Here is a 20,839-nt window from a genome sequence, read left to right as displayed (position 1 = left end):
TTAACTGCACACAGTATTCTGCTCATACCAATCTATACTATTAGTAACTGTTCGTAAAGGACCGTTGGATTTACCCTTCATCAAACGAACCGGTAGCCATGGATTCAAGTGGTACCTGATTAGAAATTAACAGTGGCGCTCTTGCGAGTTGGAAACTGTGCTTTTCCTCCATTTAAATGCATGTAATACAATCGATTCCAAGTCAGGAAGCCGTAGGATCGATATTTATAATATATTTGAATGGTGGGAAAACGGTTTTTTTTGAACTTACAATAATTGCCGCTGAGAATCGTTAAAATCGGTTATTTAATCATGTATTACGTTCGGCTAGGGCTAATCAAGTCCAAGACTCTTGGCTAAAGGGGAGAGTAAAGTACCATCGTTTCTAGCTGCAATAGCAAAATCCATGGATATTTCAATCTAAATATGTTGCCATAGCGAAAAAAAAGTATGCCAATCTCAATCTGGCTGATTTTGGCGCTAGCCGAAGACGTGAAGGCACCAGCTAGTGCTAGAGGTATGGTTGATTCAACCACATTTTCGGCTGAACCAACCGTACCTCCGGCTGGTTCAACTACTTTCCTGACTGGCACCAAATGCAGCCCGGAATATAGTTGATATTGTCACACGGATCTTCCGTGATAACCTACGATTTTTACAAATTTGGTCACTGTTTTCCTTGCACGACAAAATTATCCATATGTATAACAACTCGCTTGGAAAACACCTGGTCAGAGGCGGATCTCGCAATTTGGCAACACCGAATTTTCTCCATTTAAACGTATGCATTATCGATTCTTGCCCGAGCACTGGCCCCTCCAAGAATCGATACTTTTCCATAGGTTTGAACGGAGGAAATCCGGTGTTCCCAAACCGCTGGATCCGCCAGTGCACCTGGTTAATCGTCTTCTTAATCAGCACCCATGTTTCTCGATTAAAAGCGAAAAAGAAATTTTCCTTTCAGACATTATTTCACGAATTGGCACTATATCCCGCTTAAAATGGCATGTATACTAAATATACGAATATCACAATCATCTTGAAATGGACAACCAAATGGAACGTAAATGTGATCTAGCATAACTACTCTTTGGTGTCGTTTCCATGAGCATTTTATGATTCGCGAATTCGACAATATTCACTATGAAAAGTTCCTATCAAATTCAATTCTGCATTTGATTAAAAGAACACAATGTCAGCATTTTCGGATATTCAAGCTGCGACATCCGATTGAATGAACCCGAATGTTGAGTGAACCAACAATATTTTTACTTAATCATATCCGACTTTACTTATAAATCAATAATTATTATACTGCTGAATTGTCAATTTTTTATGCAACTTTGGATTCATTCAATTCGATCTGTTTATTCATTAAATCGCATCCTCAATATAACTTTCTACTTGCAACCTCTCGAAATTTTCTCCGGATTTATCATGATTTCAATTCAGAATTCTTGTGAGTCGTCTGTAATTTTGTTTCAGAATATATGCGTGATTTATGAATAGTTACTTACTCTTTGTCTTTGAGGAGTAGCCTGCGAATGAAGTCCTTAGCATCCTCGGAAATTGTACTAAATGCATCATCGTCAAAATCGTACGTGGCGATAGTCACGTTGGCCATTGTTGCAACGTCATTCTCGCCCATAAATGGAGATAGCCCCGATAATCTGTGGAATATATTGATTCGCAAATGAATAACGGTCGTTTTCTTGTTTACTAGAGTATCTTACCCTGGTATACTGAATTGAACTATTTTTTCTCTACACTAAGTAAAGTATATCCATGATGAAAGCCGAAAATCACGACCTCTAATCGTCGCTTCTCGAGCAAAGGAAACTATCTCTTTTCGAAGGTCGCAAAATTTACACAGTCAATTCTATTTTTCACGAGAATATACCTGCAATATTTGTGTAGCACACTTTTCTGATTTTTGCACGGTATCAGAAGAAAAATCAGTGAAATTTCTAGTTAGAAAATACCAAAATTCTCCTGGTAAAAATAAAATTTGCGTGGAAATATTTGGCAACACTCAAGTTTAGTTACGTTCTTTCGTGAGAGGAACAACGAATTACAACACAAACGTTTTTGCTAATTATTTTATTTTCATATTAAACTTTATTTCTTGTAATATTATGATGTTGATTGTATTGTATCGCTGGAAACATATTTGCAAGAAAATGCATACGAATATTTGAAATATTCCGAGAATATCTTTAAATTTCACTTTAATCAGCCTATACTAGACAAAGTGGAAGAGGAGATTTTTCAACGTCGCTGTCGAGTTATGTGTTTTCGTAATTGCACCATCGATTGCCGCTGTCGGAAGCGGGTGTATCGTAATTGGCACGAAGCCTCAATTAAATTTATTCACCTGTGGGAGTGTGAAGCGGGGTGGAGGGGGAGTCAGTATCAGAGAAAAAACAACGGAGCAGGGCGCTACGACCCCGGCGAAAACGTATAAATAGACGCCAACAAATCAAATGAAAAGGGTTTCCCGAGTTTTTATCTATTTCGCCAGAACCAACACGGCGACGTTTTCCAAATCTGCAACTTTGTCATTGATATTTAAGGAGGATGTTTTTTTGTACTCACAGAACGTAACAAATGACGCCGACGGACCACATGTCAGTGCCAAATCCTATCTGGTCGAAGTTCACCACTTCGGGGGCGACGAATTCGGGGGTGCCGAACAGAACTTGGAGCTTCTTGCCAGGATCGAACTTTCGCGCCAGCCCGAAGTCTATTATCTTGATGCGGTTCCCCGTCTTCGTGAGGCACAGAATATTTTCCGGCTGAAATCAGAGATGACGAATGGGACGTTAAAATCTTAGCACCTTCTCGCATTTATCAAACGAAAGAGAAATTGTCGCCGCTAGCCAGAAGTGATATAACTGCGTGGGCGGTTTTCAAAAAAGACGTACATAGAAAATAATATAATGGGTTTTGTGAGGTTTTTCAGCCGATGTGTGATATAGCCTCATACTTCCAACTTAGGCGCCACTCATGAGAGGTGGAGGCTACTTTCGTCGGCACGGGGTATCTTTAAATCATTTTTAAGTCTTTCCTTTTGCACCATCTGTAAATAAACGGGCGTATCGGAGAGATAGCTGACTTTCCCTCGACCGCATCGAAGCGGTTATCACACAAATAATCGGTGATAACTAGTTTGAAATTTCTACCTATTCGGTTTTTTTAAAGTAAATTCAATGAGGAACGTCTCATGGAATCAAGCACTTGAAAAAAAATACATCGGATCTAGAGTCCAGACTCTTAAAAAATCGACAAGAAAAAGTACTCTTGATTCAATCAGAATCTAGCTTAAATCAAGAACCAAGCCTCTTGATTTAAGCGGATTTCGTTTTGATTCGAGCAAAAATCCGATTAAATCAAGAGTATTTTTTCTTGTCAATGTTTTCAAGAGTCCGGACTCCAGATCCAATGTGTCTTTTTCCAATGAACATAAATGAGAATTCATAAGGTTTCTAAAATGGTAAATTCATATAACTGAGCGATACCACTCTGTGTCAGAATTACATCACCTCAAAGTATGAATCTAAAGACTAGGCTAACGAGAATCGTGTTATAAGTTTTCTCGTTCGCCTGATATGAAGAACCTCACAAGTTTGGTCTTTACATTGAAAACTTTTTGAAGCGAAGTGAAATTGAACTCATTGGAGATTTTCAGAGACAAGTTCTTTTGAAAAGAATTCCAGTTTACTTAAAAGGAATTACTTCGTCTGAAATATTCAACGAAAGTTACTTTTATTGTTTTTCTCACTGCCGAATAGGGTGCTGGGATGCCATTATGGATATGGTGTATCAAACCGTGACATTTTTCAATGTGCGTGATTTGGAATTTAAATATGGCAATCTGCTCTGAAGGAGAGTGAAATGTTAAAGCAGGTCTTGAAACTAGCGCGGTGGAGAGCAGTTAAGGCGTATCGAACTCAAGTTGACTGCAATTCGTACGGCCCAGGGATCAAGCGCCTGAATTTCAGCCAAGTCTATGAAACACGCGCTCCACGGTCCACCTGGAGCCGATTGTTCAGCACGTCAGTGGTGCCATTTTGAGCGCAAAAGGCAACTGAAGTTTTCAAACACTGATGTTGGACGTGATATATGAAATTTAGAAGAATCATCAGAATCATAAATCATTTCAAATCATCTTTGAAAATGTCAATGTAAATATCCAGAAAGTAACTTTCAACCGACTCGTATAAATTTGAACAAGCGGACGCTTGAATCCCGCAGGAACAACAATAAATTACTATGGAAATGGTGTCCGTTTGAAATGTAAACCTATATCCAATTAACCATGGGTATTATATTTTAGAAATCCAGTTTTTATCTTACGCATCTGCTCTCCCGCGTTGAATAATTCCGATTATTAAAAAAACTTGTATTTTAAATCCGATTTTCTCACTCTTAGAGACCGTGGAAAGGGACAGGGACCCAAGTTCAGAAAAAATATTGAAAATATAGAGCAATCAACTGTAGTCTTTACTTTACGTGTGAATTCTCTGAAAATTTTGTGACAAGAGAAACTTGAGAAAAACAAAAAAACTTGCAGTTCAAAGAAGTTAAGTTTTGAGATGAAGATAGGTATTTGACATTCTAATTTTCCATGTGTATAGCATAAAATTACAAAATTATTAAATGCCTTTAAACATTCTACCAGCACAAAAAAGAGCAGTACCGTACTCAATGTGATTTCAGTCACCAACAAGAGCTTTTCGTCAATGTCGTAAATGCTATAATTTTTCGACCCAACCCTTAATAAACTAACTCCCCTGAAAATCGTCCACCCGTAGACCATAGCTCCATTTCCGTGAGTGTTGATCGCCTTCTAATCCTGCAAACCCTGGCGTTACCGCGCGGCGGTGCACAGACCGTGGCACGTCTGTTTTAAAAATTCTGATGAAATTTGGAGAATGGACATCTCTGTTAATATAATTCACAGTTGCGGCCACTTAGCGAACGTGGTATACCAATAGTGCCAAAATCTTGTATCTTAGTCGATTTTAATAAACTGGACTGAATATTCTTAATTTGATCGGGTATTTCAAATGGTAAATTTTACTGTGAAATCAAAAACGTGAGAGGATACTGCTTCTTTGTTTGGGAGGTAAAGCGCCGACAAATTCGCTGGAAAATCTCGGGAAAATGGATGGTCTGGCATCAAGGCGCTAAATTGCTCAGTAGGCCGAACCGAAATACCCTCTTAACGAATTCTAGTCTGTCTAGCCGAGCCGGAATCCAGAGAAGTCTCCCAAATTCCATCCCTAGTTAGCTCACGCCTGGGTTCGTAGTCCGTCTCTACTGAAATTTCTCCGACGAAAATTATTAAAAACCGGGAAAATTAGAGGCAAATCGCATCCCTTTCAAATACTTTGTCCTTGCCTGACCATTCCACGTGATGATGTACGAAATTTTCTAAACGGTCAGATTTTACTACCATACTTGTAGGGATAATTTCGGCATCATGGAGATGTTGCATGTGTGAGGAATTTGCGATTTGACTATTGATTCTCACGTAAAACTTGGTGAGAAACACGATGGTGCCACTGGTTTCCTCTGAAATCAACTCCCAAGCTCAAAAAAAGCTCTCAAGTTGAGGCCAAAATGGAGGGGATATCCCACGCTATCCTGAGAGTCCACCTCTATATACATCAAGACAAACTCTCCATGAGAAGATAAGGAGCAAATACATTAGCAGGGTTGCCACTTTATTTGGGGACTCTAAAACTGAAAACATGGCAACCCTGCAAATGTATTTGCTCCCTATCTTTGCAAGGAGAGTTTGTCTTGATGTAGAGGTGACTCTCAGGATAGCGTGGGATATCCCCTCCATTTTGGCCTCAACTTGAGAGCTTTTTTTAAGCTTGGGAGTTGATTTCAGAGAAAACCAGTGGCACCATCGTGTTTCTCGCAAACTTTTACATAGGAATCAATAGTCAAATCGCAAATTCCTCACACATGCAACATCTCTATTTCGGCATAATTATTAAAATTAAAGAGTAGTATGAAGTAGATTACGAGAGGAGGCAGACTGGAACAATGGGTAGACTATAAGGTAAATTTGTTTTTAAAAAGTGAACTTTAAAAGGTCATACAGGAAGTTTTGAGCCTTCATGGGCTCATTTTCAGCTGCAAAGGCAATACATATTTGTCATCACTTGTTATCGTGCAACCCTTATCGGGCGTGATAACAGTGATGATTGCCATTCACTGTGTTACTACTGCAGATATTTTATTCATGTCAGCAGCTAAAATTGAGCCTGTGACGGTGTGGTAAGCCGTCATAGTTCCGTGAGCTCTGTTCTTTACCCAAGAACTGCTGCAATAATTGGAAATACTGGGCGGTGGAAATGCATTAACCATCCCGAAAAGACCAAGGGGTTTCCCCAAAATTATCTTTCAACTAGACTTATTTCGCGTTATGGTATACTGCAATTGAGAATTGCATCACACGAAAGAGTTCTATCAGTAAAAAGAGGTGTAGACCATCAACTGCCGCAGGATTTTTATATACAGCCTTGAAAGGTTTTTCCGAATACTCCTTGCTGTGATGCCCTAGTGCAACATCCAGATTCGTCTGATTTTGTATGCGTTCCTATAATTTTCGTGTATGCTTTTCAAACCTGTTTCATGTATGTCCTTTTCCAAAACTTTTCATGCAGATAAAATTCGTCCAAATATACGTATACTTATTATTAAGAGAATCTTACGCCACTGGTATTCTTCGAAATCAACATTCAAGCTCATACAAGGTTTTCGAAATTGAGATCGTAATGATGTCGTAAGCCATACTCAAAACTATCAGAGAATCACCGTATGTATAGGGTCAACTTCTCTGTGCGGATAGGGCTAAACACAATGTACCATTCAAATTTCAAGATACTCATTTTCTGCTTGCAGTCATAGTAGCTCTGCCCATTGAGTTTTTCTATCTCTGCATAGTGAACATGCGTGAAAACGATCGAGACTCTCGTGTATTTACGTGACGAACCGTGACCTAGAAGGTCTAGACTTCAAGAGCTTTTTGTAAGTTGATTCTAGACATAAACAATAGCAATTTAGTATTCGGGGGGGGGGGGGGGCGTTTGGATTTCAAGTGGATCCCAAGTTCCTGATACTGCAGGTGATCTATTCATTACGACTATAAGTTTGTTATTTTTAAAGAATTTTAACCGCTACCGTGAAGATTTCCCACTGTTCAGAAGAAAAAAGTAACATACCTTCATGTCTAAGTGAAGAATGTTTTTGGAGTGCATAAATTCCACAGCTTCGCAGATCTGTCTGACGAAGACTGTGCAAGCTTTCTCAGTCAAAATGAAGTCATCGTCGATGACTCTTTCAAACAGCTCGCCGCCCTCTATCCTGAAACACGATCAAATCAGTCAATTTAGTTTTAAGCACACTCATTAAAAGTTAAAGTCCATGGTTTATCTTTTTAGGAATTTTGAGAATGCTGTCAATGTCGGCCGAGAGTTTGAAAGAAAAAAGATACTTAAGTGCGCAATTTGCGTGTCAGTCGGGGGTGCATTAGGAGCAAGAGCAAGATAGGGAGAAGAAAGAGAATAAAAAAAATAGGAGGAAAGAATAACAAACTGCAGAGAAATCAGATAAAAAGGAGAGTGACAAAGAAAAGATAAAAAGAATGGAAAAAGTGCAAAATAAGAAGGTTTTTTTCCAAAGCGTCTCCACTCAGCATATGTTAAAACTGTTGCACATGTACTCATTGCGCACCCCCCCCCCCCCCCCGTAAAAAAAAGAAACCCCTTAAATTGGCACGACCCGAATGCTAATTGGACCTCTAGCATCATAAAACATGCTCCCCTCTTAAAATATGTAGAGAACGATGGACTCGTTGAAACTTTCCGAATTCCGTTCACACGTGAGAAAATAGCGTTTTTTGTGCACCATCCACATTTTTCACTTACAAAAAAAACCAAAGTCTACTTGAGTCAAATAGAGCACTAAAATAATTTCGGTATACTCCTCTATGGGAAAATTCTCCTGTGTGCTGATTTTTTTGATCAAAAGTGCTTTACATCAGAAGGAAAGGTAATGTGTAGGAAATCATGTCCTAGTCATTTACCTACCGTAAAAGTTGTTTTTAATGGCTGATTTACATTGATTATGGTCTGATGGATGGAAACTGAAGTTGGTATTTACTATTCACGAAGTATACTATAAACGTCAATTTTTCACTTACGACTTAATTTTTGAAAGTTTTCGGCATGTTTAAGGTCTCCTGCGTGAAAATTTGACGAGGACATATTTTATACGTCCAATTCTTACCGGGTCCTCCATTCTATCTAATTACGGCAGACCTCGGGTCTGAATTAAAGCTTGGAAACCAGTGGCGTGGCGTGAATTGCGATTTATCGATTGTTATGCCATTGAAACCTATGGTAAATAATCGATTATTAAGGTGTTCGCTGCGAACACCCTATTTATCGATCCTTTTCCATAGGTTTAAATGGCATAACAATCGATAAATCGCAATTCACGCCAGGCCACTGTCGGAAACCGGACGACTCGGGTAAAGGATTCATAGTGCACCGAAATGTAATGGGGCCGCTCTCGGGTCACTCTATATCGGAATGCTGCACCATTTGCTTGCACAAGAGTACTGTTTTTTGAAGATAAGAGCTTTTAAATCTTATTCTCCTGCAGTTTTTTATGTGCGATCAGTGGAAAAGTCGACAGGCGTCGTAGAGTAGGGAGAACGGAATGGAGTAGCAAGCGCATGTTTCAGATTTATTTAAAATTAGATGAAAGGTCGCCGCTTAAAGTTTCAATAATGTTGTGAGATCTATGACGCGGAAAAGTTTTGCACCGCCTCTGCACGGTTGTGCTGCTGCTGAGGAAGAACGTCGCGTTAACGAACGGGTGTTGCCAAATTTTTCCGAATGAAGTATGACCATTCTAGGCTACTTGTGAGGGCCCCCCTCTGAAAAATGAAAATTTTAATATTCGCAATATTAATTTAGTGTACTGAAAATTTCAATGAAAAACTAGCGAACTTTTTTATCCGTGCAGGTATGAGAGAGGCAATTTGCGGGACTTTCAAATACAAGTTGTAATTTTTCTGTAGCCAGTAAATTTTAAAGAGAGAGAGAGAGAGGGATGGGGAGGGAGAGATTGAAGTAATCAATAAATAACAATTTTGTAATATGGGTGCATTCTTCGCCGTAAACGCAACCAATGTGAAGAAAGTAGACGGGTTTTCATCAAACCCGATTGAAATTAGGGAATTTTAGAAAAGCTCAGATAAAAATGCATGTTTCTCAAAATTTAAACCGTCAACTTCGAAAAATCTGCAAGGCGAAGTAAATTTCAGAGCGGTTATTCAAATTTTATATGATCAGTGTTTTATCAGAAAAAACCAATGCAAATAATTGCAATTCCTATTGTTCCTCCGCAATATAAGGCAGATATCTGCCGATTCGCTGTTAGTCATTAAGTTTTTGCCTCTATAGGAGACTGGGGCTTTGAAAGTACCAGCTTTCCCCTATCGGGTGTGCTGTCGATATTGATAACTTCATTCAAAAATAAATTTTTATTTGAGGGAATTCGGCAACCTCCGAATATTCATTCGGCGTTTTTCCTGAGGCGGCAGAAATGCAGATCGTACTACCGCGGCCCATAAACACAATATTTACGATGGGTTCCTCCATAACTAATTACTATGCTTCACCACAGCGTTTTCCACAACGGCCGCGAAAATAGCTCGCGCCCGATGCGAAGGTGTCGATTTTGGTCGAATTTCCCGCGGTGTGTTGCCGAATGATGCTACGAATCAACATTTTTCTTCACTAGACTGCGCATAAAGCATGCCGATTTCACCATCCGATCCGGCAAAGTTGCACGAGCGCAAAAGCTGCCGAACAAACAGTTAGCCTCTGTTTTGCCCCTAACCCATACGAAGAAGGTTGTTTCAAAACAAACTTGTGGAACACATCAAAGTTGAGCCGTGAGCTGTGCCAAAAAAGTTTATTCAATGCTCTCCCGGAGTCGTGTCTTTTCGCTAAAATAATATTTCCACCACTGTCGCCAAATTTAAGGTCTACCTTTGCATTTACTTTAAAAATCAGTGTACCATCTAACGGACATTAACTAATTTATTTAAAAAAGTAATATAAAGACATTAAATGATATTTAAATGCTGTGATACCGTCTTGAGTATTTTGCAAGGCCTTGTAACAGTGTGCCACTTGGCTAAAATGTCAGTGGCGCAATCATGAATTTTTCATGGGGGCAAAAAATGTACAAGTTGCTGAAAATGAGACAAAAGACTCCTTGCGGGAACATTGTCACTCGTAAAGGCTTTGAATCTTCTGCACTTAAAGCCCGTAATTTGAAATAATCGTCACTTCATCATGGTGACACGCATGATAATTTCTCGCAACTTTATCCAGAATCAGTCAATTCTTCCCATTTTAAAGAGTTAACGGGTGTGACCATCGGTTATCCTGTCTAAGTACTTATCTTTCCTATTTTAGTTCATTGTCTGCCTAGCCTGCCCAAAAAACTGTCTTGTTTCCCAATTTTGATATCTATAAAAAAAGATGAACCACTCTACTGTCTTTTATGGTTATAGGTAAATTGATGAAATTTACGAGTAAAGTCTTCGGTACATGTTTCGTTTGTGGCAGTATATATTGATCTCATGCCGGAAGGTGACATCTCAAACAGTCTACCTTAAATGTTCAATAATGTTAATGTTTCGGCATGGTGATCAAGATATGCAGCAAGGACTCTTTAACTAACTATCAACTGAATTTATGTACAAATGACCCCATCGTCACTGATAAATACATATAAGAGTGATTGTTATCTTTGGTGCAGGTCTACGTTGCACTGGTCCTTAAATGGTCCTTTCGAGTGGCATATCCACCCACTGTCGTTAGTAAGATTATTTTGGGTAACTAGTACATATACACAAATTTTGCTCGCAAGGGCAGAGTATGAAGTATTATATCTACAACTCGTTTCGTGAAATGACTCCTCACGTGCAAAATTCCGTTTCGATCGTTGATCGATCGATTGATTGGCTAATTCTGGATTTTATAGGACACCACTTATCACTTACCACGAACCACGTCAGAAAATGATGCGGACAATTTGATGAAAAAAAACTCTGATTTAGCTTTAAAATTACTTTCTGAATGAAAATCGGAACGGAAAATGATTTTCAATATTCACTCGGGACGTATTTTTGGATTTTTCCGAGGTGTTTCTGGGTCAAACTTTGTCTGAAAATACCGGACGTTTTTATTCAAGCTTTCGTTTTTTCTGTTTCACTAACTCGTTATTCTACAGAAAAAGCGTAAGCTAATAAATTTTATTTTAGGTATTCACTCCAAAACCTTTAGTAAATTGTCTCTACTTTTGTATAGTTAGAAGCTATATTTTTAAAATTTTTGTTTAATAATTATTAAATTTTAGCATATTTCAGCATATGATATGCTCAAAAATTATGAGAAAACCCAGGAATTATGAGCTATCGGTCGGCTATCAAACCCCTCTCCAAAGCCTTGGAGATCAACCCCGAGTGAGACGCTGTCCGCCGGACAATACTCTTGGTCACGGCACTTGGAAATCATGAAAATGTGTAAAACGCGGCAGCCGTGCGCCCAATATTCCGGCGTCGGGAGTGGGTCATCTCATTGATGGATTCGGTGAATGAGTGCATCAAAATACGGTTGTGGGGATCAAACGAGGGATTGACAGCAAGGGGTCAGGGCCACGGGCGATCGACCGAGAGGCAGCGGCTTTGAGGGGCACAACTGCGTAGTTGGGAGGCGAAATCGGGACCGAGTTTTCAACGAAGCGGAGAAATTTACGAAAATTTACGCACTGTGTTTTTGACGCGTCACTACGTCGGTTTTTGACAACAACTCATTCGAAGACAGTTTATGAGGCCTTCATTACGTTGTTAGAGAACGTATGCAATACCTAAACACGTCAAGCGTGTTATTCGCGAACAGTTATGCAATTTTCCAACATCCTCGTGCTAAAATCACTCTTGGCCTGTTAGTATCGCAGTAACTTTTTTTCCTGTAAACTCGTTTATTAGACGGTTCAATTTTATTTCTTTTCAAAGTCACAAAATTTACCCTCGAAAATTGCATTTTATCAGGAAACTGTTGGACATGTCTGACTGAAAATGTCTCTAATTTTGCACCTAATTTCACACAAGAATTAGAAGTACTTTAGCCAGAAACCGCATTTTCATATTCCTGTAGTGAACTAAATTTTTCGGGTCAGTTTTGCAAGCTTGGTATAAATTTGGGCTCCCTCGTCGGCATAACGACCGAATTGTTTGCAAGGTTTTACTCTCTTTTCTATTTAAAACAGAGCCCTTACAAGGTCGAGGATTTTTTCTCCATGTAGAACTCATTGTTTCACTTGTAGTGCTCTTAGTAGATTCCAAGTCTTCAATTTGAGCTCTACCTGTTTTTCTAGTCGTAAGGAGAATGACAATTTTGTATTGTTCTTTAAATTCCCAAGCCGAGACAAATTGACCCGAGGCTTGCCCAAAAAAGTGGCGTGCTGATTGTATAGAGCGGCACATACGAGCTTCCGTGTTTAAAAACCCCTCCTAAAAAGAATTAGACATCAATTTGAAAATTGAAGAAAGAAAGAAAGAAACGAAATCGATTATCAGCAGTCGGTAATAGGAGCAAAGTAAGCGGACCACGTTTTTCAACTTTTCTACCGAATCTGAGCGACACTTCTTTGGCAGCAGAGCATAGAGCGGAGCACTGCGAGTTCACGCCTCGCGCCATCGCGCCTTCAATTTTGCTGATACAACGCGGACATCCATCAAGTACGAATAGTTGTATCACTGCGCCGTCGTCAACGCGTGCCCGTTCCCTCGCTCTGTTGAGCGTTCACCACGTTAGTGGTGTACGCTCTATCCGGCCGTTTTGCAGCGGGTATGTTACTGATGGATCTATTGGTAAAAGCTCGTACTGCTCCATGGGAATCGGCGGCAATGCCTAGTTTCTCAATTTTATTTATGTACCATTTCTACCTTTTTCCTCCTATTTTGTCCACTTTATGTAATGCCTATAGGTTTGTCTTTGAGAAATTAATATCTTTACGTTGTAAAACTCTACAAAGTACTTTTATTAAATGACTCTTTCAAGGATCGTTCAAATTTTTTGTCGTCGTAGTTCTAGAAAAATGTTTGGGTACAAAGTACCCCTTCACTAATGACCCCTATATTTTACTCTATGATTCTTGTATATATGTATGTTTCCTAGGTTACGCTCCACGTTTAGTTCAGCGTCTTGCAGCGCTCTCTTCCGTCCGCGCAAAACCACTTCTACATATTGACGAGGTGCCACGCTCTCCAACATTAAGACGTTGGAACCGTCGTCGTCTTGTTTCCATGTTTCATTGGTTCCGTTTGTCTTATTTTTATTGGTGCCCCAAGGACCACATGAGCGACACAGCCGAAGATAGGAAAGATGTAATCAATCCTCATTTTTTTTAATCAATTCTCCCGAATCTGCGCGACACCTAACTATCAGCATAGAGCGGAAATTGTGAGTTCACGTCTCGCGCGTTCGAACTTTAAGGTAGCCGCAATCCTACCTTATTTTTAATTTTTACCAATTCAACGACTTTTGTAGTGGTATAAACTCCTGTGTAACATTTTCTCATCAGCTCGAGATTGTTGGATAGACGTTTCAAATTAATTACTAGTAAATGATGAATACTATGAATACGATGCAAACTATGCTAGCGGACTTTTGGTTACTTACAACTCGAGGACGACGCACATGACGTTACTGGACTCGAAGGCGTCGTAAATCTGGATGAGCCGGGGATGCTGGAGCTCCCGCATGATCTCCACCTCCCGTTCCACGTTCTTCCGATCCTGACGACGCCCGACCGCAACGAACTTGGCCGCCAGCGCCAGCCCCGTCGCCTTCTCCTTGCACTTGTACACCGTCCCGAACTTCCCTCTGCAAACATACAAACGAATTACAGTATATATTTAAGATAAAATAGGGAGATAGATGTTAGTTAGTTTCCATACGTTGATAAACTCTAATAAAACTTTACAAATTTTCAATAACACGAAGGGATAGGTTGGTGTGATAATGTGATAAACACATAACACTAACACTACTTTGAATACAAACTAAATGTGAATACACATAACACTAAACACACTGGAAGAAAAACCACATTGGATCTAGAGTCCAGACTCTTAAAAACATCGACAAGAAAAAATACTCTTGATTCAATCAGATTTCCGCTTAAATCAAGAACCAAGCCTCTTAATTTGAGCGGATTTCCTTTTGATTTAAGCTTAAATCTGATTGAATCAAGAGTCCTTTTTCTTGTAAATGTTTTCAAGAGTCTGGACTCTAGATCCAATGTGTTTTTTTTCCAGTGCACGTTAAGGAATAAGTGATTATAATTAATGTAGAATCCAACGAATATTAACCATAAAAGAATAACGTAGCATTTTCTGTGATATAGAATTGTCCAATCATCAATTCTATAAATGTACCAAAAACATGAAAATCAGGACACGGGTACCCCTGTGTATCAGAAGAATAAGGCAATTTACTATTTCGATCAATACTCAAGACAAGAACATGATCCGGGGAGGGGGGGGGGAGGGAAAAGCTAAAATTGACATTTAAAAAAACCGAGACGTTTCGCCCGCAAACTTCCGAACTTTTGAAAATGCCCGAGAGTTTGGGCGAAACGTCTTATGATCAGTTTTTTCAATGTCAAGTTGAGCCTTATTTCCCCAGGGTCCTGAACTTATTTTGTGTATACCAAAAACTAAACATATAGCGATTTATATATAAAATCTTAGAATTGAGAAGATATAATAAAGTATAGTTAATGGAATCAGCTTTATTCAACTAGATAAAATATAGCAGACTAATCAGTATAATTATATCAATCCCATTCCTGCACTACTTCCTAGTTTGCTAAGTAAATGAAGTCGGTGCGATGCGGAAGAATGGAACTGATAGATTATAGTCGAATCGACTTTCGGTCAATTCATCGAGAATCGATTTTCTCGCAGCTGAGAACGCGGCCCCGCTCGCATACTCCGACGCACAGTGAAGCAAGTCAGTGGGAGAGGTCAGACATGATAAGGAAACTTTAAAAGCAGTGGCGTGGCGTGCTTTGCGATTTATCGATATTTCCCCATTTGCAGCTATGGTAAAAGATCGATTATTAAAGTGTTCGTTGCGAACACCCTGTTTATCGATTCAATTCATAATTTTAAATGGCAGGTCAATCGATATATCGCAAAGCACGCCACGCTACTGTTTAAAAGCTCACATCTTTGTGAAGGTTTCAGAATGATTCCATTGGTTTTTTCATAATATTTCCTCATTACAGCAGCCCATTAAACAAGTTACGAAATTTACGGTAAAATTTGCGGTTTTAAGTCGAATATTTCATGTCCAGCCTCTCCAAATCGTTCGTTCCTTTGTGCGACGCTGGCGAGGCGAGCAATGGCCGAGCTGGCAGCGGGCTCGGACCTGAGCCAAACTCATAATTCCATTACATCATTCGATTTTACCTCAAATATTATTTGTCACCCAGTGGCGCCCCTTCCCCTCTTACCCTCCGACGGCCCAGGGAGAGGAGCAGCTTGCACCCCGCTTGCCCCTCCGTCCACCCCCGCGTCTAATGACCGTCCGTGACAAGCAGACAAGGTGGATATCTTGCGATTATCATTCTCTCGCCGTGTAACAAAACTGCGGGTACCGCCCCCTGGCTGCCTCGGTGTCACTCCTTTCAACAATTAAAAACCCTGAAATCTTTATTGGTTTTCGTGTGAGAACAAAGTCGGGAACATAATTATTTCCGATTTATCACCTCGGTTTTCGATTTTTTGGCACGTAGTACGTAGTCACTTCAGTGGCGTGGCGACCGTGGCGTGCTTTGAGATATATCGATTGATCTGTCATTTTCACGTTTGGAAAAAGAGCGATAGACAGGTTATTTGCAACGAACACCGTAATAACCGATTCTTTACCATAGCTCCAAATGGGGAAATATCGATAACGATCATTCACGCTTCGCTTTGAGCCGCTTAAAACCACCGGCGACACAAATGTATTTCTGTCATCGTAAAGTCACATCGGCTATGATAAGAGAATCCTCGCTGACAACAAGGTAAATGAAATGCAGGTTTGTTTTACCGATTCAGACCCAAAGTCGAAGAAACGCTCGGTCGCGTTGGTTTCGTTTCAGTCCTAACGGCAAGTTTTCCCGTGAGGAGAAGAGGACCAATATGAATCGTAAATTGCAGGATTGGAACACTTCCAGGAAGAAAGAGGACCATTTAGAATCGAAAGAAAACAAAGCTATTGAAGTAGTATTAAGTAGTTAATTATTGAGCTTTTAGCCGATCCAATGAAAGCGAAACTATGTAAATTCAGGCCATGCTTGAAAGTAAAATAGTGTGTAAGACATTTCGGTACAGTTTATATTGAATTTATCATGGAGGTTAACGGATATTTGCTTGAAATCAAAGGAAATCCGCTTTAATCAAGAGGCTTGACTCTCGATTCAAGAAGAATATCCTATTTAAGCTATTGTATTTTTTCTTGTCAGATTGTTCAAAAGTCTGGACTCAGGATCCAAGAAACTTTTTTTTTCCAGTGTACAGTAATTTTCTTGTCTAAAAGTTTGCGAGTCCATCAAACTCGCGTTAAGTCAATTCGTTCATCTGCACCTCCTGTGCGGAACGGACGAACTCTGAGAGGCGGTCGTCGGGCATCGGTCGTCGGTAATGAAACCCGGACCCGGGAAGAACCGGGAGGCGGAACTGAGCGCGGTCTCGGGTGGCGGGTCCGGCGGCCGGTCAAGGGCGGTTCCGCGCCGCGCCGCGAGGGAGCCCCGTGCCAACGGGACGCTCCCCCCGCCCGCCCCCGGGTCCCAGCCGCGGCTGCCAAAATCCGCACTGTTCCGACTCGCCACGAGCCGCCTGGGCCCTGCCGTCTGTCACACTCCTCATCGGTTAACTCCGATCTCTCGGGGTGGCGCACCCCGCTTATAAGTCCATCTACTACGAACCCCCCCCACCCCCCCGGACAACCACCAGCGATAATTGAAATTGATAGACAAAGCTATAGACAAATAATGAAAAGGAGATGGGATCCTTTTGATGGAAGTAGGTGGTTAGAATTGACAAAGGAGGTAAGTAATAGACTAACTAACGGTAACCCACAAGAGCCTCGATAGTTAGTCCATCATTTTCTCCCTCAGTCTATAGCACCCGCACCCGTTTCCACCAAGAAGATCGCTACATTCTCCCTACGTCTTCTTTGTTTATTGCTGCGTCTATCAACTTCAATAATCAACCCGAAGATCAGCAACGGACTGATAATTAAACATTCAGAGCAGCAAGATACCTGCGACTTCGAAATGTGATACATTCCATGGTTGGGATGGGGCTGTATTATCATCTTGTCGTATCGACAGAGATCCAATAAATCAAGCCTCAGGGCTATCATTGCGCTCTCTGGTGCTTAGCGGCGCCTACCCGCTACAGTCCTGCATTCTCCCTAATAGCCCCCTAGTAAGTAATGCTCCTTCGTATGCAAAATTCCCCGTCGCTAACCGTATTACTAGGCGTCCGCTTTGTCTCCTCTAACGGGAGCGCTAGTCAAGCATCCTATTTTGCATAGCCTTTCTTCCGTCATTCTGTTGAAATGACCATGCTAAACTAAGCTAGGCCACAGTTAGTTCCTCAACAAATGTTCAAGTTTTAAGAAATTGTAGAAGAAATTACCTTCATTTTGGAAAGTGAAAGTTCAATTTTTTGAAATCTCTAGAGCATGCTAGACGGCCTCCGCGAATGATGTGCGCCGCCGCGGTGCTAAACTCATGTTCTACACGCATTAGTTTCTTCATCCTGTCTTTCTACTTTTATGTAGGTCGGATTAGGTCAGGTTTCGCACCACGTTAAATAGGTCAAGTCATCAACCCGAGTCCTCTCGCGTTTATTCGCGTCGCGATCAATCGTTTTTCGGACGGACTTTTCACCGCAAGGAGTCGTATATCTCTTCGGTACGAGCGTGTTGAATGGAGTGCATCTAAATTAAGAAAATTAGCGTCGCCGAAATGAATGATGATCAAAGAGGATAAGGACAGGAAATCGTTTTATTATTGCTCGGTCGCTCTGTACGCGAAATTTCACGGTTCTTGATTAAAGAGTTTACTTAACTCGATGAGAGAACTGCGTTAATCATAAAAATATGACAGTCAGCGTGGAAACTCGTCGTCCAACTCACCCACGCCGAGCATGTCTGTAATGTGGAAATTTTTCGCCTTCACACGTTAGAATAGTCATGGAAGAATTTAGACCTCTCGTGATTTATGGAAGTGTGTTATTCTGGCAATATTTAGGCCCTCTTGTTAAAGCAGAGTATAGGGTTCGATCCTGATACGTATTGCTTTTCGGAAGATAAGATCATATTTGAACGTATTCATGCTAAAAATAACTATGTGTACAGGGTTTGCATGCAACATAGTTCCTTTTAGCACAAATATGCCCACTTGGCTTCATGTTTTAATGAGTGACCACAATTCCTGGGTCATCCATAGAAGTACCTATCTACATGGCACATATCTTGTTCCTAAAATGAGGCAGAAATAGTGGCTTCTGATTGAAAAATGTCAATTGAAACCAGAATGGTATACATCTGACACGGTGTCTAGGCTCGTATACCTAGTGCACCTTGTAAGTACGGGCATGTGACTGCACACTTTTGGTCGTCAGAGGCGTTGAAAGTTTCGCCAGATCTGCCATCAAATTTAATACAGATGCTCTGTTTGCCTAGAATAGACGAGACGGGTCTTCAAGCTTTTTGAAACTTAACGATATCTGAAGTTTTCACTTTTCCTCTTTTAAACGAGTGCGGAAAAATGTAGCCAGAATAAGAAGTCCACGCAATATCGTTGAATTGGCACCAATTTTCGCACAAGTGCGCATGCCTATATATATGTAATTAGCACAGAAGAAAACCTAATGTTTCAACCCCTAATTTTCAAAATTTGAGCACCTCCTTCTTAATTTGCCCTGTTGTAAGACACTTAAATATTGCAGTCAAAATGAGTTGTATGATTATTTTGCATTCTTGACTCATTATGTATAATATACTCATTTGAAAAACATGCAACTATTAAGACCCCCAATTGCCTCCTACTGAGCCTTGCTATATGTGCTCCTATTACCTGCAATACTTAAGTGTCGTATAACAGGGCAAATTAAGAAGGAAGTGATCAAATTTTGAAAATTTGTGGTTACAACTTTTAACTATCTTGTGCACAAGATGCAGTATAGTTTTCCTATGCTATGGTGCTATTAATAGCATTTATTTCTACAGCTCTTAAAATGAAAAACTTCGCATAGAAACTAGAATTTGCAACCGTTTTGACTGAAAGTGAAAATTCTTAGTTGCGTCATTGCAAGACATAGGCAAGGTTTGGCATTGGGGCCGTATTCATAGTTATTACTTTAACAGCCCATACCCTTACAAAGGCTCATATGATTTAATTGTGATTGAGGTAGGTTTACGGAGACTAACTCCATCATTATAACGACAATTCCAACCATTTTTGAGTTATTTTACAACATGATAACTTCGAAAACAAATAATTGCAAGGGATACCCATGATTTATTACTGCAAAAAAATACAAAATACGGGGAAAAATTCCACGATTTTGACCAACTTTAAGGTAGGTACACATCTAAAAATTTGCAACACCTGCTCTTTTGAATTTTTCATCTCTTGCAGTTGCAAATTATTTTGATCCCTTGCAAGATTCTATCTCCAAGTATACTGTCGAATTCTACTGGAGATTCTTAAAATTGCCGTTTTTACGACTCTACATTTGATAATAATTTCTGATCTATGTATAACCTCGGCTGCAACTTTGCGCGACAAACACTTCAACGCTGGAGACTCCCGATAACTCCACGAAAATAACCTTGCCCGACTTCGCAACAATGAGTTTTCCAAGCGCGCTGCATGGCCGAAACTTATTTCGGTCCTGGTATTTGGCGACTTGGCTTGATTACGCAGCAACCTTTTTATTATCTGCGGAAGAATAAACATAAAACAAGGAAGATCGTTGGCGCTTCCATTATCCCTTTTTACGGCGTCCGCGGTTTTGTCGCCCGTAATGATTCCGTTGTCCTCCACGGTGGGAAGCGAATTCCAGGGTAGTTCATCGCCAACACGTGCGCTCATTTCGACAAATTTGGCCAAGGTGTCGTCTAGTTCCGCCGTTTCATTCATCGCCGTCAATAACCTCCCCTCCGTTGTTTTAAAACTTTCCATGTCAATAGCGATTTTTCAGTGTGGAAAGAGTGTTGTAAACAGGGGCGGTTCGGCCAGCGGCCCGATTATTGAAATGGATAGACAAAGCTATATACAAAGAAGACAAAATGGATACGGAGGGATCCTATTGGTGGAAGCAGGTGGTTGCAATGGACAAAGTCAGTAGGTAATAGACTAACTAACGGTAACCCACGAGAAACCCGATAGTTAGTCCATCATTTTCTCCCTTAGTCTGTAGGAACCACGCATTTCAACCATTAGGGTCGCTCCTTACTCCCTATGTCCTTTTTGCCTATCGCTTTGTCTATCAATTTCAATAATCAGCCAGCAGGGGTGCTGGGGTGCTTCAGCATCCCAGAAAATTCTGCCGGATGGCTCAGGGGGCCCCGGCAGGACTGAGAATTTGAGAATAGGGGGCCCCAAAAACTTGAAAACCCCATGTGAAGGAGGACTTTAGGTTGGTGAGGGGGGCCCCACTCGA

The 20,839-nt window shown here is 40.6% G+C and overlaps 1 protein-coding gene across 1 annotated transcript in view; it reads right to left on the bottom strand.

Moving 5' to 3' along the window:
- Nucleotides 1–20,839, bottom strand: part of LOC109031131 (uncharacterized) — a 51,669-nt gene that overhangs the window by 8,974 nt on the left and 21,856 nt on the right. The window contains exons 4-7 of the mRNA XM_019042475.2: nt 13,788–13,991; nt 7,242–7,383; nt 2,596–2,795; nt 1,518–1,670 (exon numbers count right to left, since the gene is read on the bottom strand). Of these exons, the coding sequence (XP_018898020.2) occupies nt 1,518–1,670; nt 2,596–2,795; nt 7,242–7,383; nt 13,788–13,991 (699 nt within the window). The remainder of the gene's footprint in view (nt 1–1,517; nt 1,671–2,595; nt 2,796–7,241; nt 7,384–13,787; nt 13,992–20,839) is intronic.

The sequence above is a fragment of the Bemisia tabaci genome, chromosome 3 (assembly GCF_918797505.1).
Source record: "Bemisia tabaci chromosome 3, PGI_BMITA_v3".
In the NCBI taxonomy this organism is placed as follows: domain Eukaryota; kingdom Metazoa; phylum Arthropoda; class Insecta; order Hemiptera; family Aleyrodidae; genus Bemisia; species Bemisia tabaci.
This window is presented reverse-complemented; position numbering and strand designations above follow the sequence as displayed.